General features: G+C 40.4%; 1 protein-coding gene across 4 annotated transcripts in view; it reads left to right on the top strand.

Annotated features, from left to right (window-relative positions):
• The first annotated feature begins 6,300 nt into the window (after positions 1-6,300).
• POPDC1 (popeye domain cAMP effector 1) overlaps positions 6,301-27,640 on the top strand; it is a 36,863-nt gene continuing 15,523 nt past the window's right edge. The window contains exons 1-6 of one of the 4 annotated variants that reach the window (XM_089530666.1): positions 6,301-6,446; positions 9,520-9,607; positions 14,008-14,241; positions 15,627-15,751; positions 20,148-20,335; positions 22,882-22,990. In XM_089530666.1, the coding sequence (XP_089386792.1) occupies positions 14,019-14,241; positions 15,627-15,751; positions 20,148-20,335; positions 22,882-22,990 (645 nt within the window). In that variant the 5' untranslated portion in view covers positions 6,301-6,446; positions 9,520-9,607; positions 14,008-14,018. Of the gene's footprint in view, positions 6,447-9,519; positions 9,608-12,918; positions 12,993-14,007; positions 14,242-15,626; positions 15,752-20,147; positions 20,336-22,881; positions 22,991-27,640 lie in introns of those variants that run through there. The other 3 variants (XM_089530667.1, XM_089530668.1, XM_089530669.1) reach the window with 3 other exon arrangements.

Genomic DNA, 27,640 nt, shown 5'->3' on the forward strand with positions numbered 1-27,640 from the left:
ACTATGGCTGGCACAATGTTTGGTAATTAGGATGTTGTAAGCCCAATGTACAACATTGTAATTGAAAACCCTACTGCATGCAGGGGCCTTCTAACAGAGGTATTTTCAAGGCGCTGAAGAGTAGGGCAGTGAATGGTGACATGCTCAGCTCTCTCCATTAATGGTATGATGGTACGGTATCATGCTGCACTAGGAAGAATGAGCTGAATGTCACTCACTGCCCTGATATATCATCGCAGCTACTTTTCCCAATGCAGGATTTTAAGTCTTTTATTTTTTCCAGGAGTGAGGAATGTATGCCCCTCTAGATGTCACTGAAATTGGCTAAGCTGGTTAGAGTTTATGGGAGTTGAAGTCCGCACATCTGGAGGGCCACATATTCCCCAGCTTGGTTTAGTTCATTAATATTTTACCATTCCTGTCTATAAATTCAAGACATATGCTTGAAAATTCAGTTATGGATTGTTTTATTTTTTTGCTAGGAGCACAAATTCTACTGTTATTCTTTTCCCAACAACAGTAGAAGCAATTCAGAATGTGAGGGCTGTTTTTACATCACTGTATCAGTGGTATGAAGAAACAATGCTTTGAAACAATGAATTAAGATTTCTATTACATAACTTTTTGCTGTTATTTATTCTCAGGTGAAGCTTACAAAATGGTAAAGATTATTTATTTATGATATCAACGTTAAAAGAAATGTTCCAGAGTTTGAATTTTCTATGCTAAATGTACCTGACCAATCCTCTAAAAATACAAATGATGGAATCTAATGTTTAATTTCTTAGTACTTCAGAATCATTTTATGTAATGTATATGATACAATAGTACATGATGGGGGAGAAAGTTTTCAGAATAGTTTTATAGTAAATCAAAAACTCTGTTTAAAGCAATATTGGTACCAGGAGGCACATTCAGTAGCAAATTCTCTGTAGGCTTTTGTATATAGCAAGTCTGTTATGCAGTTGCACTGATTTCCATGCTGAAACAAATAAATTCTAAAAAAGTAACATTTTAAGATACAAGCTGATGGTTGTGGAAGAAGATAGCAACTTCACTTGAATGTGTTCACCTACATATGCATATACAGAAAGGACATATATTTGCAAAATGTATACACATGAAAGCAGCATCCATTTGTACATATGTAGATAGAGGCTTGTGGTGTTCCTAACACAATCCAGCCATACTTAGATCCTGGATCTTTTGGTATGACTCATATTGACTCAAAGATCTTACATAGGTTGGGGAAACCCCCCTCTGCCAGTTCCCAGAAGCCCCAGACAGCAAGGACAAAGGAATGTGGGAGTCTTAGTCCAAAACATTTGGGGAGCAAGATTCACCTGCCCTGCCTTGTAACCAAAAACTTCTGGAAGATAAAGGAGGTGAACTAAGTAAGAAGCAGGAAAGGCCTTACTTCTTTCTTTATATAATGCAAAATGAGTATATTCATCTTTTTCTAGAGGACAGCGGAAGAGATGAATAGCAAGGCATTCAAAAAATGATAGAAGAAAAAGTAAGAACTGTTATAAATATTTAAATAGCTATGAAGATATAATACTTTCAAAAGCTTATTTATTGGCTTTGAATTAATGAGATACATGGATCCTTTCCCTAGACAAAATTTTGATGCATAGTATGATACTTTGTCTCCATGGCAGATTAACATTTTAATAGTTTTAGCCCCCGGTGCTGCCTTTATGCACACTGACAATTTAGATAATGGAGAAAATGGAACTGGCCCCCCTTCTCTCTCTTTCTCTGTGAAAAATAGATTATTTATCACAGTTTACTTATGCTATACTCCAGCCATCAAAGCAACAGCTCCTCCTGCTGCTTTCTCTTCCACTTTCTCTCCTCCTCCTTCTCTTCTAATAGGTGAGGACTGATAAAATATTTCTTTCAGTTATATCAAACTCTTTTCAACGATATTTCTTCCCATCTCTTAGAATGTGCACTGTCTTACTTTGTTACAAGTATGATAGTGCACACTCTAAAATAAGGGAGGAGATATCATTGAAAGGAACTTAATATAACTGGAATAAATTGGAAGCTATGAGAGTAAAAAGGAAACAAAGTTATAATTATGTAAAATAAATAAGAGTGCGGAGTTACAGACATGTGGACATGAACAGACTTGAACAAGAGAGTAGAGAATGACACACTGATGAAGACTACTTCATAGCCTAAAAACCCAAATAATGTTTTAGATTATGGAAAAAGTGAAAGCTCCAAATATTTGCCATGTGTTTAGAAACTAGATTAGGAACAACAGCTGTAGCTTTAGTACCCTTGCACTGCATGCTCCCCAAAAAGAGTTCAAAGTTAAGTTGTTATATCTAAAAATGTTCCACAAGCAATAACTGATCCATTAGCTTATTTCAGAAAATATATTTATATAAAATATTAAATGTTTTATACTAACATATAAACAAAGCCTGTCAATAATCATGGACTGTAGGAATTGCTTTACAAATTTAAAAGTGTAGGAGAAAAGTAGCATAAGTTGTTAGATGCTCAGCTGATTTTAAGACTCTGGACAAGAAGAACGTATGTCTTCTGTGGTATAGTTTAATAAGGGCATGCAGATAAAGTAACCATTAAAAGCCTATGAAAATGCAACAAGACACAAAGGCTCCTCACAAAAGCACACTTAGGAAACATGAGTGTTATTAGTTGTGGCAGCTGTGTGGTGAATATTGTCCTCCAGTGTGACAACATTTTTCCTTGTAGCCTTGAAGGATGGGTGACAAAGTTTTAAATATCTTGGCTTGCACCAGTCTAGTTTACAGCCTGCTAGAGTAACTTCTTGTGCAAAACTTGACCTTTGCTGTCTTGGTATTCCTTCCTGTCAGGAGGAGGATGAAGAGGAGGAGGAGATGATAATGTATGATATCAGCTTTCAGGGCTAAAAGCTACCTTTACCAGACATGTGAAGTGTTAACCAGAATATCGGGTGTATACACTACACTACATGGTTAAGAATGCTATTGTAAACAGTGGACTAAGTCTAATTGTTTGTTCCAGTCAGGGCATGACCCAAATGCTGGATAGTAACACTTATATAAAGACTATTGATTTAGTGGATCTGCTCTAGCATGGACTAGCTATTGGATTTAGTCAAGAGAGGAAATAAATGCAGAAGGTACCAACAGGAACAATTACATTATTAACAGTAGCTATTTACACAATAATTGTTGCAGATGACACAATTATTCTGGGACTTGGGCAGGCGATTAACAGATGCAATGTAATAGAACCCTGTCCTCCTAATTCAAACCTCTGGTGATAGGTTCGAATTTCCTAATGAAATGTAATTCAGCAGTCTCTCCTGTTTCCATTTGGGTTTCTTTGGTCTGAAATTTCTAAGACATATTAACTCCTTTTTAGAGAAGCGGTCTTGTCATTCAACAGAATGAGTAAAGGAAGCCCGTTTTCTCACACAGGTTGTAAAAAAAATCACGCTGAAATTTGAATGTGTTTCTATTTTCTACCACTTAGATAAAACAAACCTAACTCTCTTTCATTTTGGTTGCATTGCAGTTACAGCAAACAGATATATGATGCATAAATCTGATGAGTTAAAATTAGGCATATTCTCATTTTACCATGTCGTTTGTTTTGAACAAACACCAGGTACCTGAAAAACTTCACACATTTATTAAAATATGAGTATTTGTGTACTATAGCCCATTTCATCAGCTGCACCAGATTTTAAGGTATAAACTACACATAGGTACTTACAATATTTGTTTTGTATGCATTTTATTTCTTTCAGACACCACTAGCTTTAATATACAGTCCCACTAAAGTCCCTGCAAGGGCAGGAACAAATTCCTTTTGTAATTTTAAATAAAACAAATAAAATTTTGTCTGGACTTGTTCTTCACTAGTACCGTAAATTGTGGATTGTGTTTGCAGCTGTGATTAGTAACAACTTTTGTAGCTTGAAAAATGAAGGAGATTAACAGAAATATACTGTCTCCGAACCTCAGTAGTCTGCAATTGGTAAAGTGGGTTTCAAACTGCAAAAGTGCATACCTCTTTGTATGTGTGTGTTTCTTTATATACCACTTTTGAAAACTGAAGCTGAGGCTCAAAGTTGCTTATAAAACAAGAAGACAGTCAAGTAAAAAAATATAAACATATAGAAAGTCGATTTTCAAATGCAAGTAAGGTATCCATAGAATAAAATAACTTTTAAAAGGCATAAAATAAAAAAGCACACTAACAAACCTTTCCTTGTAATACAATGTGGCTGCAAAGGCCTGTTGGGAATAAATACATTAAAAAAGGTCTTCGCTTGTCCATGGAAAGACAGCAAGAAGGGGGCCATCCTATCCTCCCAGAGCAGCCACTGAGGAGTCCCTGTTGTTCCCCCCAATTGTACCTGCAAGAAGACAGGACTGAGAGGAACATCTGCTAAAGATCTTAAACAGACTTGTCTTAGGGGAAGGGTAGGTACAGTATTTTAGATCGCCTGGATCCATGCAATATAAGACTTTACAGTTTATAAACAGATCTTTCAGTGGTGCCCAGAAACATACTGGTAGTGAGTGAACCTATTGTAAGAAGGGGGTTCGGTGCTCTTTGTAGCTAGAACAGTCTGGCAGCTCTTTAGACCTGGAAGAGTGTGTGTATGTGGTGTAGTGGTTTGAGTGTTGCACTAGGACTCCAGAAGCCCAGGGTTTGAAGTCCCTCTTGGCCATGGAAACCCACTGGCTTGACACCAGGCAAATCATACTGAATAAATCTTGTCAAGAAAATCCTAGGGTTGCTGTAAGTCAGAATCAACTTGAAGTCATGTAACAACAAAAAATCCCCAAACATTCTCCAAAGGCAACAAGCACACATGGAGTGTATTACAGAAATCCAAATGAAATAGAATAAAGGCACCATAGCCAGATCAGATATTTCTGGGGAACTGGTGCAGCTGATACTAACTGCAAGTGCGTACCTGGCCATTGCAGAAACCCTAGGTACATCAACACTGTAGAAGTAAGTCTCACAGTTTGACACCCCTTTAACTGCCATGGCCCCAACCCAGTGGCATCACAAAGGGGTGTGTGTGGACTGCACCAGGTGGCATTCGAAGGGGGTGACACCATTGCTCTCCAAACATCTGCTTTTGGGCAGAAATGGACTGTGCTATTTGCCTGCATCCCTTGAAAATGCTGAAGAGATGGTGTGAGTAGGGTGAGGCTCAGTGGGAAAAGAAAGGAGAGGCCCAGCTTTTTTTTTAAATACAATTAATTTTTTTAAAGAAAATTAAAAATTATACTCTCACAGTTTATACTCTCACTGCCTCAAGGGAAGACAATGCAAACCTCCTCTGAACAAATCTTGCCAAGAAAACCCCATGATAGGTTTGCCTTAGGGTCGCCATAAGTCAGAAACAACTTGAAACCACACAACAACAAACAGAACTTTATGTGGTGTCAAACTGGGGGACATACTAAAACGACAGTACTTGCCCATAGGGAGACCATACTTGCCCATAGGGAATCACTGGGGAATACTTGCCCATAGGGAAACATAGGAGAATGCTTGCCCATAGGGAATCACTGGGGAATATTTGCCTAAGGAAACCAAGGAGAATATTTGCCCCTAGGGAAGTTTGGGCAAGTATTCAATGTTTCTCTATGGGCAAGTATGGTTGCCCTATGGGTAAGTACTGCCATTTGTATTATTACATCCTGTCAAAATGCTATATTTCGACAGGGCGATGAGACACGTCCTCCATTTTCCAAAGGGTCCTACATTTTGAGAAGGACTAGGAAGCCTGAGTTTATAGGAGTGTTTTGTTCATTTGTTCTAGGTGGAATTCATTCATTCATTCATTCATTCATTTATAGTATCCTGCTCTTTCTTCAGAACTGGGACTCAAGAGTGGCTTCACAACCTTAAAAGAAGAACACAATTAAAAACATAGAAAAGGTGGGTGCCTCCAAAGGGCATTCAATTCTCAGAATGTTAAAAGAGAGAGAGAGCTCTTAAAAAGAATCAAACAGGTTTGGAAAAAGAGGAAACTGTAGACAACGTTTTTAAAACGAAACGATATCCATTTGTGGATGCCTTGTCCCTCCCTGGGGTGAAGGGGGACCCTCGAGTGCCTTAAACTGGAGGGAGGGAGGGAGGCAAGGCAGAGAAGGGGGCTGCCCTGGCTGGCCTGAGCCTGAGCCTGAGCCTGAGCCTGAGCCTGGGGGGCTGCTGGGAGAGGGAGAAGGGCCGGCCCCGCCTGCTGCTGCTGCGGCTGCTGCTGCTGCTGCTGCCTATTTTAGTCAAAAGCTTCCCTCCTCCCTCAGCCTGAGGGTCCCCTCCTTCCCTCCAGGCGCCTTTAGCAGGCGCTGGGCAGCCCCAGGGCTCCCCTTCCCCTTCCCCTTCCTCTCCTCACAGCAGGCAGCAGTGGGGGGACTTGGCCAAGGAGGAGGACGGCGGGAAGGCAGGTAGGGGCTCTGACTGGGGGCCATTGGGGGCATGCAAGGCTCCGGGGAGGAAGAGGGGGAGGCTGCAGGTGGGCTCCTCCTAAGCCCCAGGAGGACGAGGCAGGGCCAAAGGGAGCAGCTTCCAGGAAAAGAATGGGGCTGGGGGGCATTGGAAAAGAAAAAGGCTTCAAAGCACTCCTGGAAATGTAATGGCATGCTTTCTCAGTCCTCTTCCAAAGGGGGAGAAAATATGGCTGGGGGGGGGGGGGGGACACTGCAAAATAAAAGGCTTGGAAACACTCCTGGAAATCTAAATGTATGCTTGTATAATAATAAATAAATTGCAAATAATAATAATAATAATAATAATAATAGTAATAATAAATTGCAAAATAAAATGCTTGAAAACACTCCTAGAAATGTAAATGTATGCTTCTATAATAATAAATACAAATAATAAAAGTTTCATTTTTGTCAAGGAGACAATCGAAGTGGCGTCTCGGTTCTCAGTTATGCTTTCTCAGCCCTGCTCCAAATAGAGGACATTTCAGAAGAAAATGGAGGGCACTGCAAAATAAAAGGCTTGAAAACACTCCTAGAAATGTAAATGTATGCTTCTTAGGCCTGCTCCAAATGGAGGACATTTTGGAATTCCTCCTGGGCAGAAGGTGGAAATGTAGGACATGTCCTGGAAAAGGAAGGCCAAGTCCTGCCCCCTTCCTTCCTCCTCTGAGGAGAGAAAAGGCTGTGTCCTAGCTCCAAGGCACCCCTGGGGCTGCCAGGGCTGCATCTACACTGCAGAAATAATCCAGGTTGACCCCACTTTTATCTATCATGGGTCAGTGCTGTGGAATTCTAGGAGCTTTGCCCTGGTTCCCCAACAAAGTGCAATACACAGCATTCCATAGCATTGAGCCAGGACAGTGAAAAGTGGGGTCAAACTGGATTAATTTCCCCAGTGTGGATGCAGACAGCAACAACAAAAAGGTTGCTCCATTGAGAGAGACACAGCCTGCACACAGTGTTCCATAAATAAATATGAGGCCTGACAAAATACTGGATATTCATTCCATGTTGTCTGCTTTCTGTGGGTCTTAATGTTGAACAGCCTTTGAGAGAAGGCAAGGTATATACATAGAGAGAGAGAAAGTGTGTATACATCCTCTGGGGGGTTATTCACACTATTTTCACATTTCACACTGTGAAAATAATCCAGGATGAATCCAGGTTGAATCTCCATTGTTCACACGCATCCCAAACGTACCCGATTAAGTCTTTTGGGGGAGGGCTGCCATAAAACCTACTTAATCCAGGATAACCGATATCTGTTCCCCCCCCCCCCCCCCCCCAGTTTTTAAAAAAAGATCTGCATTGTCAGTAGTGTGAATAACCAATGCAAATAGACCCAGGATGGAACTCTGCATGCCTTGAATGTGTTCCAAATGCATGCACATTGTCAACTCCATCTTTATTCGAATGCCTGCACATGTGAGCCATCACACTCACATTAATCAAGTCACTTGACTTGACATTAATGCACATTGATGCGGTTCCATAGAGTGAATAACCAGAATGTGTGAGATGATTTGCATCATCATACTAAAAATGCAATAGTTTTTTGTGGGTTTTTTCAGGCTATGTGGCCATGTTCTAGAAGAGTTTCTTCCTGACGTTTCGCCAGCATCTGTGGTTGGCATCTTCAGAGAATGCTGGCATGGAAGCAAGTGGGTATGCACACACACACACACACACACACACTGTGTGACCCTGGGTGAGGAGGAGTGATTCCCATGTTAATCTGTGTATTGTTCTGTTGTTGATGGTCTCCTCAGAGTAGGAAGATATGCCAAAGAGGATTAGTGTCTGCTACCTGGTGATCATTGTTTGTTGGGAAAGCCTCTGACCCTGAGTGGTTTCTCATTTGCATTCGCTGAGTCTTGGTTTTGGTGTCGTTTAGGACGGGTAGCCAAACCAAGGGTTTCTTCTTTCCTGCTGAAGTTGTCCAAGTGTTTGTGGATTTCAATGGCTTCTCTGTGCATTCTGACCTGATAGTTGTTGGCATGGTCCAGAATTTCAGTGTTTTCAAACAGCATTTTATGCCCAGGATGGTTTATAACATGCTCTGATACTGCTGATTTTTCTGGCTGACTCAGTCTGCAGTGTCTCTCGTGTTCCTTGATTCGTGTTTGGACGCTGCATTTGGTGGTCCCTATGTAGACTTGTCCATAGCTGCATGGTATGCGGTAAACTCCTGCGGCAGTGAGAGGGTCTCTTTTGTCCTTTGCTGAGTGTAGCATTTTCTGGATTTTCTTGGTCAGTTTATAAACCATTTGGAGGTTGTGCTTCTTCACCACTTTGCCTATTCTGTCTGTGATTCATTTAAAAAAAGCAATGTCTGAATGACTCCTCAGTGTCCCCATTGCTCAGCTGTAGTCATCCAACATTTTTTCAGGCCCCATATTTATTTATTTGTTACATTTATATCCCCCTTTTCATCCTCTGAGCCCCACTTAGTTCCACTTTACTCTCGCAAGAGCTTGGGCCTGGACCCAAGGACACCCAATGAGGGCCATAATCCAGTGTGGACGCAAACCACTTCTTCCAAGCCCTGGCCCTGGACTTTGCCCACTGCCGCAGGCTGGATTTACATGGTTTTGGTTCTTTCAACCAATGGAATTGTTTCCATTAAGAAAACAGAGAAGAGCAGTGCCCTCTTCTCTTCCACTGTCCCCCTTGAGCTATTAAATCTGCTTTGGAGGCTGGATTGGGGAATTATATAGGACAGGTTCTAAGAGTGGATGAAGGGGCTATGGGGGAAGAGGACATGGAGGCAACCCTATAACTGTAGAAGAAACTCACTTATTCCATGTTGGATTTCATCCAATTCAAAAATGCCATTTGTTACGCATATGCTATATATCTCTCTGTGTGTATGTAATAAATTATGTGCTTTAGAGTTGCAGTCTAGCCCTCATAAGAGGCAAAATATGTGCAGCACTGAGTTTTTTTGTGAATATCCATTCTTCAATATCACTTAGGTTTATTATAGTTATTTATTGCTTTGTTACATTTATGTCCCTGCCTTGCATTTAAGAAGGTTAAAGGAAGATGTGCAGTGCTGTCCCCCACTTTTATCTCACAACAACCCTTTTAGGTGGAATAGAGATAAAGTCTGACCCAAGGTAAGTGTTAGTGACTTTGAGGCTGAGTTAGGATTTGAATCCAAATCTCTGTAGTCTTAGTCAAATATTCAAACTACACTACTATTTCCTTATATGTGGTAACTATTTCCATATTTCCAAATGTGTTTTTAAAGTGTACCATGTGTGTGCTGTGTTGTGTGCCTTCATGTCATACCATAGATTATCTAAAAAGAAAGGCATGCAAAACTTTTTGGGACTATAACTCCCAGAATCCCAAAACCAGCATGGACACTTCAGAAATAATCCAGTTTGACACCACTTTAACTGCCATGGCTGTATGCTATAGAATTTTAGGATGTGTAGTTTTGTAAGACATTTAGTTAGCCTTCTGTGTTAGAGAGCTCTGGTGCCCCGACAAATTACATTTCCCATGATTCCATAGCTTTGAGCCATGGCAGTTAATGTGGTATCAAACAGGATTATTTCTGCAGTGTGGATGCAATCATAGTCTCAAAAGTAACTTCTCCATGCTTTGAGAACATATTAACCATAACCTGAAAGGATAATTTTGTAACAGTCACGTTTATTTTTTAAAAGCATTTGGAAATGTGTTACTTTGTCCTTTGGTCTACAGGGCAACTCATTTTTATGGATAATCACAGCAAAGCAGTGAAAAGTCAGGTGAAGCAAAAAAAAAAAAAACACAGTGGGATCCAGTGGGAATTTTTCTGCTTGTATATCTGAGATGCTGTGTAGGAGTGATCAATATTTCATGACACTGAAAGTTCAGTGTTCATCTCTGCTTCCATATTCTTTCCCAAAGTAACTTTAAAAAGCAGACAGCAGACCTATTTCCATTAGGTCACTATATATATGAAGCACTCCCTCAGAACAGTTTCTGTCTAGCTGTATCTGTCTAGCCATAAAGCATTAATCTGTATAATATGAGGTGGATAATGCTGTAGTAGTGCTACACTGGGTTTAAAGACCAAACTAGATTTTTATGTGTCAGGTGTTGTGCAAGTATTTTCATCAGCATCATTAAATTATCAACATTGTAAAGACACAGGTTCCAAGCCTCTCCTTTTTTACAGGTGAGGATGGCAATTTGTCTTTTTCAGTTCTGGTGAAAGAATTAACCATGTCTCCTACCTCACCCTACCACTCTTCTACACAGATTCACAGCTTCCCAGAGCTGTTGCGGTTAAAACAAAACAAAACAACCCTTAGGAAATACTCCACATATCTCCTGTGTTATATCTGGTTCAACTTGTGAAAATGCCCTCTGGCTCTATAGCCCAAACCTAGGCTAGCAAGTCAGTCCTGTGATGCTCAGAAAGACTTAAGATCCAAATAAACTATCAGTCTTTAAAATGCCTTTGAACCCCTGCAAATGCAGGGTGAGTATGTCAAGTGTTCTACATGTTTAGTCTTCCTTATCTGGAATTCCAATATCCAAAATTATCCCTATGCATGGCAGAGATAGTGACAACTTTGCTTTCTGGTGGTTCAGTGTGCACAAACTTTGTTTCATGCACAAAATTATTAAAAATATTGTGTATAAAATTACCTTTGAGCTATTTGTATTTGATATATTTATATGAAATATAAATGAATCCCATGTTTAGACTTGGGTCCCATTTCTAAGATATCTCATTATGTATATGGAAATATTCCAAACTCTGAAAAATTCCAGAATCTAAAACACTTCTGGTCCCACACATTTCAGATAAGTGAGACTCAACCTGTTGTTCTTGTTAACTGCTCTCAAGTCAGCCCCGACTCATGGCACGAGATCTCTCCAAGCCCCTCTATCCTCCCCTGCTCTGCATACATCTTGTAGATTCATGGCCATGACGCCCCTGATTGAGTCTAGCCATCTGGTGTGCAGTCTTCTTATCTTTCTGCTGCCTTCCACCTTTCCTAGCATTGTCTTTCCAAGTGAGTCATGCCTTCTCATGTAGTGGTCAAAATATGACAGGCTCAGTTTTGTCATCTTGGCTTCCAGGAAGAGTTCTGGTTTGATCTGTTCTAGGGCTCATTTCTTTATTTGTTTTTTGGCTGTCCTCAGCCCTCTTCACTACCACCACACCTCAAATGAGTTTATTTTTTTCTTATCTACTTTTTTCACTGTCCAACTCTCATATCTGTATACAGTGATGGGAAATTCTGTGGCTTGAATAATTCTGACTTCAGTTGTCTTTTACTGCTCAGCTGTATGTCTTTACTCTTTAGGATCTTATCTAGTTCTTTCATAACTGCCCTTTCCATTCCTAGTCTTTCCCTTATTTCTTGGCTGTGGTCATCATTCTGATCAGTTCATGACCCTAGGTACGGGAACTCTTTAACCATTTTGATTTCTTCGTTGTTTAGGTTGAATTTATGTATTTCTTCTGTGTTCTTATTTTTGTTTTCTTTATATTCAGCATTAAACCTGCCTTTACACTTTCATATTTGAATTTCTTTAGTAATTGTTCCATGTCTGTGATGTTTTCTACTAGTAATATGGTGTTGTCCGCATATCTGAGATTGTTGATTGTACCTGTATTACAGAAGAAAATGCAGATGTAGCCGTTTACACTTTAATCAATAGCTGTACATAAAAGAGTCCTGGATCTATATCAGGAGTAGGCAACCTTTTTGAGCTGGGGGCCGGGTTGCTGTCCCTCAGACAACTGGGGGGGCCGAAGCCGATAAATAAATAAATAATAAAATAATATAGGACAACATTTTCAAATGTAGGACACATTTTTAAAAAATGGAGGACATGCGAAAAAATTTGATGGTTTTTAAAAAAATGTTAATATAAATGCATGTTTCTTAGGCATGATCAAAATGGAGGACATTTGGGCCTCAGAAGCTGGCTGATATCAATATTACCATCATCATCATCAGCAGCAGCAGCATCATCATCATCACTATCATTGTTAAAGCAGACCTTTTAGCATTAAAAGCAGCACAAATACACAGAAATGCACTTTGGAAAGTCACACTGTCTCACCTTCAGAAAGAGCTTCTTCTTCCTCCTCCTCCTCCTGCTCCTTCCTTCCTCCCTCCTCCCCCTCTTTCTTCCTCCTCCTTCTTCCTCCTCCTCTTCCCCCTTCATCCTCCTTCCTTCCTCCCTCCACCTCCTCTTCCTCCTCCTCCTTCCTTCCTTCCTTCCTCCCTCCTCCTCCTCTTCCTCCACCTCTTCCTCCACCCCTTCCTTTCCTCCTCGCAGCTGCCAGGCAGCCGCGGGAAGGGAAGGCTGGGAAGGAGGAGGACGATCCCCGCCCTCCCTTCCTTCCCTGCCCACGGCTGCCTGGTGTCGGCAGCAATCAGCGGCAGGACCGGGCTGGGGCCGGTCCTGCCGCCTCGCCGGACCAGATCTGGCCTGCGGGCCGGGGGTTGCCAACCCCTGATCTATATGAAGTAGTGGTTTTAGGTAAGTTAGGTTTAGGAATAACAAGAGTATGTGCTATTTAAAACAGAACACTTACTTTATTAAGATTATTGTATTTGGTAGGTTAGGATTTGATTGATTATTGTGATGGGGGTGAAGGGTGGTGATGGGTAGTGTTGGTGGTGACGACGACGACGATGATGATATAAGAACATGATTGTAAAATGGATAATTGGTTGAATAATGATTTAAAATTTGTTTTTTAAAAAGAGATTTTAAATATTCTCACAGTGAACACATTAAGAAATTTCAGAAGGGAAGTCAACTGTATACTCTACTCATGGAGATTTTACAGAAATTGCTGTACTGTACTGTACTGTAATCAAATGAGTTACAGTATGGAAACAAGGACTTGATCTTCTTAAGTAAAATGTTTCATAATTTTAAGTACGATAAAAGAGCAAGTTGTAAATACAGTTAAGAACATTCTCTTTCTGATGTCCATGCATGGGCAGTTCTTGTGAGGAGCTGAAAGTGTTATCTGTTCATGTGTCATGCTTGAAGATAAAGTAAACCTATTCCTGTGACACTTAAAAATTGGCTGTCAGAAAAATTGTGCAGTCTTAGTATCTGTATTTCAGCTTTGTAGTATGCTATATTTAGTAGAACTGCTTAATGTCAGTGCTACATGGCAGTTAGATAGGTGTGGAATAGATAAGGTGAAGTCTAATTTTATTTTTAAGTACTCTGTGCTAATATGTATTTAAGCACAGGGCCCAGCTTCTGTACACAAATCACCTTGTTGAAATATATTCCATGCCTACAGGAATGGCAATGGAGAGAAGTGCAGCAAAACTTCTGATGATAGCAAAGAGTGTCAGGATGAACATGACTGAAATTTCTCAGTGTGTTCACTATGTGAATATTTAAAATCTGATGCCATTAGAGATCCAGGACCCTTTTATATGTGGCTATTGATTAAAGTGTAAACTGCTATGTTGCATTTCTTTTCACTTACTGTTTTTAATGTGCTTTTTAAAAACTATATTCTAAACAGGCACCTTCAAGATGAACACTATGGAAGCCAGTTCAATTACAGTGATGCCTTTTAGTTCCATGCCAGATCTCAGAAATGCCACTTCCGTGCCTTTGAATGAAACTGTATGTGAACACTGGAGAGAAATCCACCATCTGGTTTTTCATATGGCCAATATCTGTTTTGCAGTTGGATTGGTTATTCCAACTACTTATCATCTTCATATGATTGTCCTGCGAGCCTTGCTAACCATAGGTAGGCCAAGCAATATGTATAAATGATACACTAATTATAAATCAGACTGTTGAAAATATATTAGGATTGTGGAAATTAAGTTTCTTTGGGAATATCCAAGAACTCATGCTGTATTATGAACTGCTTTTAAAACTTCCATGAATTTCAAAATGTGTAGGAAGGGTTTCTTTAGTTTTTGTGAGTTAAGACCTGGTTAGAATACAAAGTTAAGCCTGCCTCAGATGTGTGGACCCTTTTGTAGCCATGCTGGTTAAGTATTTATTTCAAATCCCCCTTCTAAGCAAAGTGACCAGGGAGAAGAGGATTTTCAGTGGTGGCACCCTTGTGAAATGTTCATTGCTGATGGTTAATGGGATGACCAACACCATTATTTATATCAGGAGTGGGCAACTGTGGCCCTTGAAGTTTTGAGCCTGCAACTCCTGTATATGTTTACTAGCATAGCCACTAGTCAGGAACTATAGGAGTTGCCGTCCAGAAACCTCTGAGGAGCCACAATTTCCCACTCTAGTGTAGAAGACAAGACTTTTTTGCTGTCTAAAATCATTTAATGTTTTTAAAAAAGTTTTCCTATTTTGGATATATGCCATTTTGTTGAATTCTTACTGCTGCTGAAGTAATGTATCTATTTTTAAAACATTTCCCTCTGTTTTAAGTAAATGTGTCAACCTACTTTCACTGTTTGAAGCTATTTTGTTTTTTGTAAGCTCCCATGAATGCTTGTTCTTAATATAAAAGTGGGCTTATGTATATTTTTACATTGAAATAAATATTCTAAATAAATAAATGACAGCTGTTGCTTTGCCTTCATTGCAATGTGAAATACATTCATATGTACAGATAGCTGGGATATTATTCCTGTACTTTTTTTCTGAGTGGGAGCAGGCTCTGATTGTTCCTACATACATATGACTGTGTCATATATTACATTGTAAGTGCAGCAGAGTGAACAAGCATATGAACAAGCACATTGCAGAAATAATCTAGTTTGAGACCACTTTAACTGCCCTGGCTCAGTGCTAGGGAATCTTGTAAATTATAGTTTATTCTGGCACCAGAGCTCTCTGACAGAGAAGGCTAAATGTCTTACAAAACTACAGTTCCCAGAATACCCTAACATTGAGCCAGGACAGTTAAAACAGTCTCAAACTGGATGATTTCCACAGTGTGGACTGTAGTTGCCCTGAGGTAAGCACTGCAGTTTGAATTTGCAAATAAACAAAAGGGATTATTTTCTCCTTTTCTTGCAATAGCTGACTATGGAGCCTGAACAAAACCAGTCAGAATATTCTTTTTTTAGTTCTGTGTACTGTACTGGGGCTGGTTGAGTGGGAAGAGCTGAATGTATCTGTAAGTAAATTAGCATCTGCTTTATTATTTGGCAGGATGTGCACTTTTTATCATCTGGGCCACGCTTTTCCGCTGTGCCCTGGATATAATGATCTGGAATACAGCATTCCTTATTCTCAACATTCTGCATTTTTCATACTTGCTATACAAGAGAAGACCGGTATGTATATCACCATTAAAGGACTGATAGAGAGTCCAGGGGTGTTCTTTGAAAGATCACACACTTTAGTCTTTATTCTAGAAAATGTATAATGAGCTGGTTTGGATGACATGAGAGCACTATTGTTCTAATTTTTCTGAAGTCTCTAATCCAGGGGCTGGCAGTTTCCAGGGTGGGGATGGGTTGTTGGTATTGGACAACAATAACAACAACAACTGAGTGCCACATTGGTTGTCAGATTTCAGTGGCACAAGGGCTGTAGTAAACTGAGTCTTGGAAACGCAGTCCATCTATGTATGCCCTGCATGCCTTGGATTTAAAGACAAAGGGGGGGGGATCAATGGCAGTGGGTTTGAGGGACCAAAAGAGATCAGGGAGCATGTGTGCTGTGGAAAGAGTATGTGTTTCCTTCTTCTTCTCATTGTGTGCCTTCAAGTTGTTTCCAGCTTTAACTGTAAGCCAAGCCTGTCAAGGGGTATTTTTGGCAAGATTTGTTCAGAGGGGGTTTTACCAGTGTTTCCCTCTGAGGCTGAGAGAGTTTGATTTGCCCAAGGTCACCCAGTGGCTTTCCATGGCTGAGTGGGGATTCAAACCCTGGTCTCCAAAGTCATAGACAAACCACTACACCACACTGCCTACCTTGTCTTAATCCTTTTAAAACAGTTTATTATTATGTTTGCATGCTGTAATTGTTGTCATCAGATTTTCCACATATACAGACTACAACCTTAGTTCATGTAGAATTGAATATGTGCAAAGTTTTGTTCTCATTGGTATAAACACATTTTCTTGTCAAAATGGAAAGTATGGAATTTTTAGTGTGCTTTGCTTTTTTCGAGTGGCATAAGTTACTCAGCTGTTTATACTGAATATGGCTGTCCATGAGAGATTTATTTGTACTTATCCAATAAACCAGTTACACTGTGAAATAAAATCAAGTTGTTTTGTCATAGTTTATTAAGACTCATGCTGTGATACCCTTTCAATCTCTTTTTATTGTACCAACATAAAAAGATTATAATGCTACATTAAAAGGGCATTTTTACAATATAAGATTATAATGAACCAAGAAGGAAATAAACATAAAAACAGTCTTGCCTTATATAGGATTAAATCATTCTAAGTTACGTTGAAACATGGATAAATAACATCTATTTGTGTAGACTCTCAGGAGCCTCTGTTTCATTTACTATCACAAAGCTCGCAGAAAGCAGGATTTGCTCAAGTTTGCTGCTTTTGAGGGAAACTGTTGAATTTCCAATATTTAGCTTCTTAATATTGTTGGAGTGCATCATCCTTCATTTTTTGTTATGCTAGTTAGCTAGAGTTGCTAGGAGCTTTGGCAGTCCAATACATCTGGAGGTCACAAATTGCATGAAAAATCACATCTGTGAAGGAAACAAGGAACCTCATGGTTCTCTATAAACATAACAAAGAGCCCAAACAGACAGGTCAAAATAAAGCTGCTTTGGGTCACTTTGGAGGTATGCTGTTTAAATGACACATGCATTTTAAGAGACCTGAAGCTACGTCAAAGCTACGTCAAAGCCACGCTCCAGTCCTAAGGAATGGAGCGCAGTTTTGGTGCAGCTTCTGGCCTCTTAAGATGCATGTGTCATTTAAACAGCATACTTCCAAAGTGACTCGAGGCAGCTTTATTTTGGCCTGTCTGTTTGGGCCCAAGGTTTTCTTCCCTCCACCTCCATTTCACTAAACTTACTGCTGTTGTTTAACTGATAATTTAGATTATCTAAGAAAAATTCACCTTCAAAGCAGTGTTTATTTTTCTCCTCTTTTGCTAGTAACCCTCACACTATTCCTCTGTGAATGCCTCCCATATTTATTTATCCGGTGCTCAATCCTTTCCAGATTTTGCTTTCCCTTACACCCACTTTTTCCTCTCAGTCTGAGCCTAATTGGTCTCTGCTCAATCTGCCTATATTTTGTTTTTCTGTTTTTTGGTATTAAGGCAGGATGGAGTGTCCTGGCTAGTAACTCTATTGACTCAGAGGGACATCTAGATTTGAGCCAGCTTACTCGCCCTCTTTCCTGTTTTGGGTTATAATGGAGTGTAGAATGTTAATCAAACACTCTTTTCTCCTCCTCAGATGCTGTGTCTTGTGTTAGACTGGCTCTTGCTGGATTTAGGCAAGTCATGTACCACTGACAAGAGATGAAGTATAGGACTTTATTGAAAAACAGATAGCAAAAAAATAATTCAATCCAGAGGTTCAAAGCCCTATACCAGAGGACTGGAAACTGGCCAATATAACACCAATTTTTTGGAAAGGGTCTTAGATGGTGTTGCAGGGGGAATTCAGGAAATGGTAGACCAATTGCCTTAATATCTGTTTAGAAAAAGAAATGGGGAAATATAGTATCAAGCAGGGATATTGTACAGGGAAACAGAGGGTACAAACAAGTGGGCACCTCCTGAAATGGAGGGATATACAGAGTGGTAGTCCCCCAGGGATCTGCATTGGGACAGGAGTAGTGATTTTTGAAGAAGAAAAAACCTGTTCATTCCTCCTCTTGTGTTGAGGGGGAGTAGAGAGCAAGATTGATGATGACACCAAATTATGTAGCATGCCATCAGTGAAGACCTCCTCAGAGGACTGATATTAAAGTATCAACCGTGGCCCATTGTAAGCAAGTGTAAAAGTGATGCAACTTGAAGCAAACAAGAAAAACCTGAACTTCACATGTATTAGGATGGGGTTACAGCTGGTGGTGACTGACCAGGACAGGTATGTTTGGCAGCTCAACACAAACATGAATCCATTGTGCAGCTCTGTGAACAAGGCATATTAAATGTAAATATTATTGGGGAAGGAGTCAAAGTAAAACTTCTAACGTCATAATGTTTTTTTTATGACCCATGTTTGAATCCCAGCTCAGCCACATAAATCCATTGGGTGCTCTTGGCAAAGTCACACTATCTCAATCTCAGAGGATGGTAATAGCAACCCCTCTGTGAAGAAACTTGCCAAGAAAACAACATGATATTCTGTTCTGTCATTAGCTCAACAGGACTAACATTCTTCATTAGGACTATCTGATACAGTGGCACTCTCATGTCTTCCATAATTTTTCATGATCTAAGCAGTCGAAGGCTTTGCTGTAGTCTATAAAGCACATGCTGATTTCCTTGTGGAATTCTTTGGCTTGGTCCATTATCCACCATATGTTTGCAATGTGGTCCCCAGTGCCTCTTCTTTTCCTGTAGTCTTCTTGTACCTCTGAGATTTTGCTCTCCGTATATGATCAGAATCTATGCTTCAGAATTTTGAGTATAATTTTGCTTGCATGGAAAATTAATGTTATAGTCTTATAGTTGCTGCAGTCTTTCGTGTCTTCTTTTATGAATGGGATTCTATAATGGTATATTGATCATTTCCAGTTTGTTGGCCACTGTTCTGTTTTTAAAATTTGTTGGCATATTTTAGTTAACACTTGAGTTCATGCTGTTTGTGTGGGTTATAGCAGTTCAACTGGGATGTCATCTGTTCCTGGTGATTTATTCTTCCCAGTTTCTCTTAGAGCTGAAACAGACAGCCATAAATGGGTGGCTCTGTGCTGCCCCTTTGAGCGCCAGATCAGGACCATGGCAACTGCTTGCTGTGGCCCTGATCCAGCATTTTTTGAGCCCAAAATGGAGTGGCAAAATTTCAGACCTTTCAGTTAGTGTAATGCCTGGCTAAAAAGGTTTGTTTTTGGGGACATGTTCTGTTGTTAATGACTATAAATATGAGTCCCAAAAGTTTCAAGCTTGTAAGTTCAGTTTATGATCTTGTAACTACTGAATAGGATGCCAGCCATTATGTTTCACTGGGGAAATGAGGGGAGATTTCAATAATTGTTTTATTTCCTCTATATGGGAACACTGGCAACTTATTCCTCCTCAGTACCAAAAGAAATAATGTCTTCACAATGGAAAAAAGAAGAAGAAAGAATGCAACTTCCATTTCTTATGTAGGTGAAAGATACTGGCTGTGTCTGCACTACAGAAATAATGTAGCTAGATACCACTTTAACTTCCATGGCTGAGTGCTATGGAATCCTGGGATTTGGGGTTTGTTGTGGCACCAGAGCTCTCTGACAAAAGGCTAAATATCTCACAAAACTACACATCCCAGAATTCCATAGCATCGAACCTTGGCAGTTAAAGTGGTGTCAAAGTGCAGTAATTCTGCAATTCAGATGCGGCCAGTATGTTATATGCCTACTGTGGTATAGCTCTCTGACCACTTGTCTGCTGCTTTAACTTTATTTTGCAATAAGCAAAGTTCCGTATGCCTTTGTATGCTCACACACACACACACACACACACACATTGCACTGCCCATTTTAATTAAAATATGCTGACATCTGAAACCTGTTTCCTGTTGTGTTCCAGATAAAGATAGATAAAGAGCTCAGCAGTCTGTACAAGAGAATGTTTGAACCACTCCATGTGCCTCCAGAGCTGTTTCAAAGGCTAACAGGTCAATTCTGCAATATTCAGACACTAAAAACAGGTCAAGCTTATGCTGCAGAGGACAAAACATCGGTGGATGATCGATTAAGCATTCTGCTAAAAGGAAAGTATGTGCTTAACTTTGAAATTGAGTTTTCCTTGTTAGGTTTTAATTATGCTGGGATGGGGGGGGGGGGGAAGGAGATGAAAATGAAAAATGGGAAGAGATTGTCCAATAGCCTGGGTTGGATCCAGAATCTGCCTTTCATGAGTGGAAAGGCTTCTTCCTTCTGCAGGAGATGTCTGATCTGGCAGAGAAGTATCCATGTTGATCAGTTCTCCTCTTCTCCTATATCCTTTTTGCTTTTGCTGAAGGGAATTGAGGAACCCTCTGAAATAGTGGGTGGTGGAGATGCGGGTCATGCAGGTTGCAAAATGGAAAAGAATTGACAGTGATCACTTATTTCTTCTTTCCACTGAGGGGGGCATTCTGATTTGAACAGTTTCTGAGATGCTCCTATTAGCAAGAAAGAAGCTGTGTGCAAGCCAATAACTTGCATTTTCTCTTATAAATATAATTATTTTTATTTTATCCTTATATTTAAGTTGTTATGCAGTTACATTCCAGACATTTTAGTTCTAGGGAAATTTCTTTGTTGATGTTTGCTCTATGAAATGCTTCAGGTTTACTGATAGGATGTATCTCTGTGTTTATATTATGTATGTGTATGTGTGCATGCACACATATATAATTTCGCATTTGTACAGTGACAATCTAAGAAATATGTCTGGATGCAAAGCATTTGCTTTAAAGAGAGATTTTTTTTAAAAAAAACCAGCAATAACATTTTGATAAAGTTGTTACTGTATTAGCGGGTTTTTAAAAAGCTTTTCACCAACATCTCCTGTGCCAGTGAGCTGTACCACCCTTGCACACAGCTCTGAATCCTTAGCTTCTTAGCTATTAAGTTTCTTTATTCACAGACTGTTTGGTTAACCTGCGAGCTTGCATTTAGATCCAGGACTTTTTTTTAAAGCAAAGACTTTATGAGGCAGCATCTGGTCTGGAAAAAGGAGTCCAGACTGAATTCTAAAGAGATTAGCTCAAAAACAGCTAACTGTAAAGATTGAAAATATAAGAAGACGTGGGGAAGCTATGGTCTTCCAGCTGTAGTTTGACTTTGGCTCCCATCAGTCCCAGCTGGCATGTCCAATGGTCAGGCATGATGGGAGCAGTTGTCAAACAACATAATGCATTTTTTCATCTCCTTCTAGATTTCTATGGTTTGGTTTCAAGAGAGATGCTAGTTAAACTCAGTAATTTGGCTAAAATGAAAGAAACAATATAGGTGGAGTTAAAGTGAGATAATAATAAAAACAAAATTTTTGATTAACTTAAATTAATTGCTCTGAAAATGTAGCACATGAATGAGATGTGTTGAAATAACATGCTGCGATTAGCTTGCCTTTTAATAATGACTGTAGCTTTGGAAGACCTTAGCATTAATTCCAAATCTGTGAAGAGCACATGAGAGGAAAGTATTTTGAGCAGAATACTCCATTTATTACATCACGTGTGTAATATAATATAATTAAATGCTGAGCCAACAGGAAGGCCATAGCGATACTGAGATAACTATTGATGTCAACAAGCCTTTGCACGGAGTAACTGAAGCTCAATTGGTAATCTAGATCTGACACATTTTAGTTCCTTCCTGCCCATCACTGTTATTGGGAGTAAATTTTATACTGCTAGAATTCTGTCATTTTCAGAACGAATCAGGGTTTATGTAGTGAGTGTGTGTGGATATTAATGAATGAATGGGAGGGAGGGAGGCAGAGGGATGTTGGTCAGAATCCTGTTGGGCAGTTTGAAATGCACAACCTGGAGTTAAAGTACTCACGACTGTTTCTTATTCATAATCCCCATGTAATTTAGGGGCCATGTAGGAACTGTGAAATTCCCCCAGCCTCCACTTACTGGGAGGCAGCTGTTGGAAGCTTCACGGATCAGTTCACCTGTCAATTGGGAAGCAGGTGGCTCATGATCCTACCTTCCCTCACACAAGTGATCGCCAGCATAAGGGGAATTGTGACAAGGTTCTTCTTCAGTCTCTCACACCAGGGGGTGGTCAGTCAGCTACTTCCTGAACAAACCCCTGCTGATTGTAGCAACTACATCCCACTAAGGGGGCAGGAGGTGGAATTCACTGCACAGCACAAGAAATATAGAGTTTATGCATACATATATTCTGTGCACAGAGTAAGCAAAGAATTATGAGTAGGCTTCAAAACTGCATGGTTTTTGAAGACTTTCTTGCAACAGGACCAGTTAAAGTGACCTTTTGCTTCTTTTGAGAAGAAAATGAATGAAGAATTACTGTACATTCCTAGTCCTGTGCATCTTGCAGTGTCCCAATTGGTTAGCAGAGTACCTCTGGACCACACCACTTGGACAACAGCTTCACTGTTGACACTCTAGAATCTGAACTGACAATCAGCAGCCAGAGTTGCAAATAGTTAACCATCCAAGATCATGGTGTTAATGTGGATTGACCCTAAATTGTGCCTCTTCACTTAATTAAGTACAATGATTTATTCCTAAATTATTCCAGTATAGAATAATTGCTTTACCTCAGATATCTTAAAATGTTTTTAATATTTTTATCATCAGAATGAAGGTCTCCTATCGAGGGCATTTCCTGCATAATATTTACCCCTGTGCCTTTATAGATTCTCCTGAATATCGATCAACTCAGATGAATCGGGGTGAGAAGTTCCAGGTATGGAACCATTTTATACTATGTAAGATATAGTAAGATGTAAGGTGCATTGATAAAGTTAATATGCAGTGTTATAAATTTTAATGAGCAACAGTGGATTTATCATCTTGTCTAACTTATTCATATAGCCTTCTAAAATTTTAATGTAGTTACATATAGTTACAAATGCAAAATGTCATTGTTGGGTTCCTCCTGATAGCAGTAAAATCATGGGGTTTCTTTTTCGAATTCATGTATTTTAAAGACTACAATCCTGCATTAAGAGATATAGCTACACTGATGTAGTTCCATTGTCGTAACTACATCTCCCAATCCTACCCCCCAATCCCCTACCATTGAAGCAAGGCAGGTCCCCCAACAGCATTGTGCCTCACTTCTGGGAGGGAGCTGGATGCATCTTTGCTCAGCAGCCCACTCTACAGCACCTTTGAAATCCTTCTCTTAGGAGAACCTCCTGATTTCAAAGGTAGTTTTTTTGGACACATTTTGACCTTTGCAATGGTTTGTTGCTGTTGTGTACCTTCAAGTCATTTCCAACTTATGGTGACCCTAAAGTGAACCTAACACAGGGTTTGCTTTGTAAGATTTATCTAGTGGAGGTTTGCCATTGCCATGCTCTGAGGCTGAAAGGGCAATGATGCAATGCCCTTAAATATGAATTCCAGTACTGTATTAACAATGTTAATTTATGATGCTGTAAGCTAAATTTACAGCACTGTTAATATTGGAGTCAGCATCATAAATATTGAGCAGAAAGCCAGCCAGTGTTCTGTTTAAATCAAAGAGGATGTGTTTCTTATTTGTCAGTGAAAGCCATAGCTCCAAGTATTTGGTTTTTAAAATACTTGGGCACGTTACAGACAGGCATAAGGGACTTACTCAGGATGTCCTAGGTTTAAAAAGGGGCGTCACTTCTTGACACCCCCAAGCTTAATACGTCCTGAGGACGTACAAGATGACGGCGCCCCATCTACATGGGGGCCACCATGATGACTTCATGAATGTGCCGCCTCCAAACGAGGCGGCGCGGACGTGATGTCATCACGCCGCGCGAGGGTGCTTAGTGCGCCCTTTCGTCGGCGGAGGAAGGAGCTCCGAAACGGAGCTCCTTCCTGGTCTTGCGTCGCTGGGCGCAGCCTTTAGATGGCTGTGCCCAACGACGCAAGGGAGAAAGGGGCCAAGCGGCCCCTTTCTCCTCCTCCCCGCCACCACAGGGTGTCCTTGGGGCTTGAAGCCCCAAGGACACCCCTTTCCAGGCCTCGGGGAAGTGGCCTTTTGCTGCTTCCCCGCAGCCTGGAAAGCGGCGGATCGGGGCCTCAGCGGCTGCCGCTCTGACCACTGAGGCCCCGATCCAGCGGGGAAAGGGGCGGGTGCAGGCCGCCGCTTTTCGGCGGTCTGTAACGCGCCTTGAATTACTTTAAATGTGTAGCTGTCCTTAAAGCATGCAGTACCATCTTCAGTCAATAGTGGGCAGAATTCCCTAATTGTCAGATAGCTTTGCAGTCAGTACATGCTGAAGTTAGTGGCCAGTAGTCCAAAGGATAGAGTTATGAGGCTGTCTTTTTCATGTAGACCTTCCCACATTTCAGAATCTTTATGAGTTGTTGTGAGGAGCATGAGCTGAGTTTCAGATAATTTGCATGAACCACATAGATTGTGGATTGTGGCTTTTAAATAATTGTTTATTTTTCCACTGTGAGAATATACAGTAGCTGCTTGATAGTAAAACAGAGATAGAAGGCTGGTACAAAGCATAAAATTGGCGACTGACATAATATGTTCCAGTCATGGGCTGGGTTTAGTGCCAAGATTATATTAGTCTCTGCACTAGAAGACAGTTATTGGATAAGTGAACTACTACTAATACATCCTCTGCTTTGGGCATTGATTTGTGCTGTACAAATACAGAATGGGGAAGAAAAAGCAGCAGTAACACCTAATTGTAAAAAATTAAATCTGAATATTCTTGTCCTGCAGGCCAGCTTAAGTTGTAATAAAACAGGCAGTAGAAAAGAAGAGGACTGTGAACCCCAGAGCTCAAAATGTTTATTTGGATTTGCTACAATCTAACCACTTAAATCTTTGTTTGCCACTCTTTGACACACCTATTATTTAGCTTTTCTTTATATCAGGCATTGTTCTTGTTATGAAACTGGATGTAAAAGTGTTCATTTGTATTCTGTGCTAAATATTTCTCCCAACATTGAGTTTCTAAATATAAAAATATGTTTTATATAAATATGGAAACACGTATACAAACATTAAAGCAGTGCATGATATTTCCTTGCATGGTTATACATTGGCTATATAGCTTCATGCTTTGACTTGGTTATGGGAATAGCACTGTGAGAATCCCTGATTACTTGTTCCATATAGGAATTTGGATTTTCATTTTTGAAGGGAGGGAGCTTTAATTTTTTTGTTTAGTATGCTGGTGCCATCTGCTGGATGCAAGCTTACATAGCTGTCCTAAATTAACCAAATACAGTGAGCCGTCCATATCTCTGGATTTTTTATCCATGGATTCCAAATATTTCAAAAAATATAATTACAGCACTCTAGAAATAAAGTTTAATAATAATAATAATAATAATAATAATAATAAGATATAAATTCCAAATAGCAAACCGTGATTTTGCTATTTTATATAAGGGACACCATTTTCCTAACCATAGTATTTAATAGGACCTGAGCATCCATGGATTTTGGTATCCACAGTGGGTCCTGGAACCAAACCCCAGCGGGCCCACTGTAGTTTGCTTGCATGTGTGAAGCAGCCTTTAGAAGTGAAGTTGTAAATCAGAGGCTACAATCCTACCTATGTATGCTTCAATATAGTCAATAGGACTCCCAGTCTATTGCGTGGGAGTCATGCCACTGAAATCGTGACCTTGGTAATCAGTAATGTTGCTGTAAATTAGGTTTAGGACATGGTAACTGTTTGGTGTTCCCATTTGTGATCATGTCACTATTGCCATGACCACAAATAAACTTAAAATCCACCTTAAAAGCCAGTCAGCCATCCATAGTGATGGAGTCTATTCTGCTGCCACCAGCAAGGAGAAGAAGCAGGGATGGCTGTGAAGACCGCTCACAACTCTTCACTGCACCTTTGCTCACTGGCAAACTCTTTCAGTCCTTTAGATGCAGAGCCTTTCCCCAATTTTTCAAGCCACTGGTCTTCCCCACCTTTCTCCTTTTGTGACATTGGAGTTTCAACATCAGAAGGGTATGGGTGTGTAGAATGCACCCAAGGGTGTCAGAGATCTACTGTTTGACCCCCCCCGCCCCCGGAGATCTGATATTCCCATTCTGGGTCAGAGGTCTGCCTTTCCCATAGCCCTGGGATTATACCTTCTGCTAGCTACATAGCCTCAGTTCCTACTGAATGCTGACAGAGAGACACAGTGTGTGGCTACACACATGAAGATCTCCTTTTGGAAGGCACAATTTCAGCTTGTGCCTTCAGGTGCACCCTGAATGCCTTTACTGCATGAGTAGCAAAAATGTCAATTTGCTCTTGATGACATGCTAGGGTTGCCTTGAGGGTGTTGCTTACAGACGCCCCACAACCCTAGCATGTATTCTGTATGTCAAAATGGCGGTGCCCTGTACAGATGGGCGCTGACATTTTGATGTGACGGACGCTTAGCGTCCGCACATCACAGCACAATATTGACATAGCAAGTGCGCCATTGGCACACTGCGACATCAGTATCGCACCGTAAAAAGAACCCGCTTTTTGTTCCATGATGAAATCTTGCAGTTTGTCCACTGTGGCTTCCTCACAGAGCAAAGCAAGGCACCAGCAGACTGCCCTTTTTGGGCGGTCTATACTGGGCCTATTTCATGACCAGTTTTATTATGCAGGATTCTGGCCACATTGCCTCCTTGAATACATGCTACTTATGCTGGTTGCACACATATTCTATGAACCTGAGTTAGTGTTTCAAAACACTATGCAGACTTTTCTTGCAGAGAAGATGGCCTGAGAAAGAAAACAATATTTTCTGTTGATTGTTGTTCTGTGTCTTCAAGTCATTTCCAACTTATGGTGACTCTAAGGCAAATCTATCACAGGCATTTATTGACAACATTTGACAAGAGAGGGTTTTTCCTTTGGTGTTTATCGCATGGAGATTTTTGTTGTGGGTCTAACAATGCAAATTCATGTGATAACATAATGTATTATCTCACATGATTGCTTTCTATGGGGGGTTGTTCCAAGGTGCATCCACAGTGAATCCGAAGTGACTCCTCATTTTGGTGAATTCAGTAACAAGCGAATTCACAAAAATTGCTTCTAAGATCACTTTGATTTCAATCTGAATTGGTCTGGTGCGGAATACAACTTTGCTTCCGTCCCAGTACATCCCTAAACATCCAAGGTCGTACATTTCCCATGATGCTGCACTACAATTTTGCCCCATGCTTCCAGTGCTCCTTCAAGAAGGGAAGTGGATGTAGTTGACAGGGATGAAGGGAATGAAACAGGAGGCTGGGGCGAGAGATGGGAGCAACGGAGGGGACCATCAGGGGAGCAACGAACTCCAACTCCCAGAATTCTATAGCCTCAAGCCAAGGATCCCACAGCAAACACCAACTCCAAGAATTCCATAGCACTGAGCCAGAACAGTTAAAGTGGAGTCA

This window comes from Sceloporus occidentalis, unplaced genomic scaffold, assembly GCF_023333645.1.
Source record: "Sceloporus occidentalis isolate IW3139 unplaced genomic scaffold, rSceOcc1.0.p SCAF_6, whole genome shotgun sequence".
In the NCBI taxonomy this organism is placed as follows: Eukaryota; Metazoa; Chordata; class Lepidosauria; order Squamata; family Phrynosomatidae; genus Sceloporus; species Sceloporus occidentalis.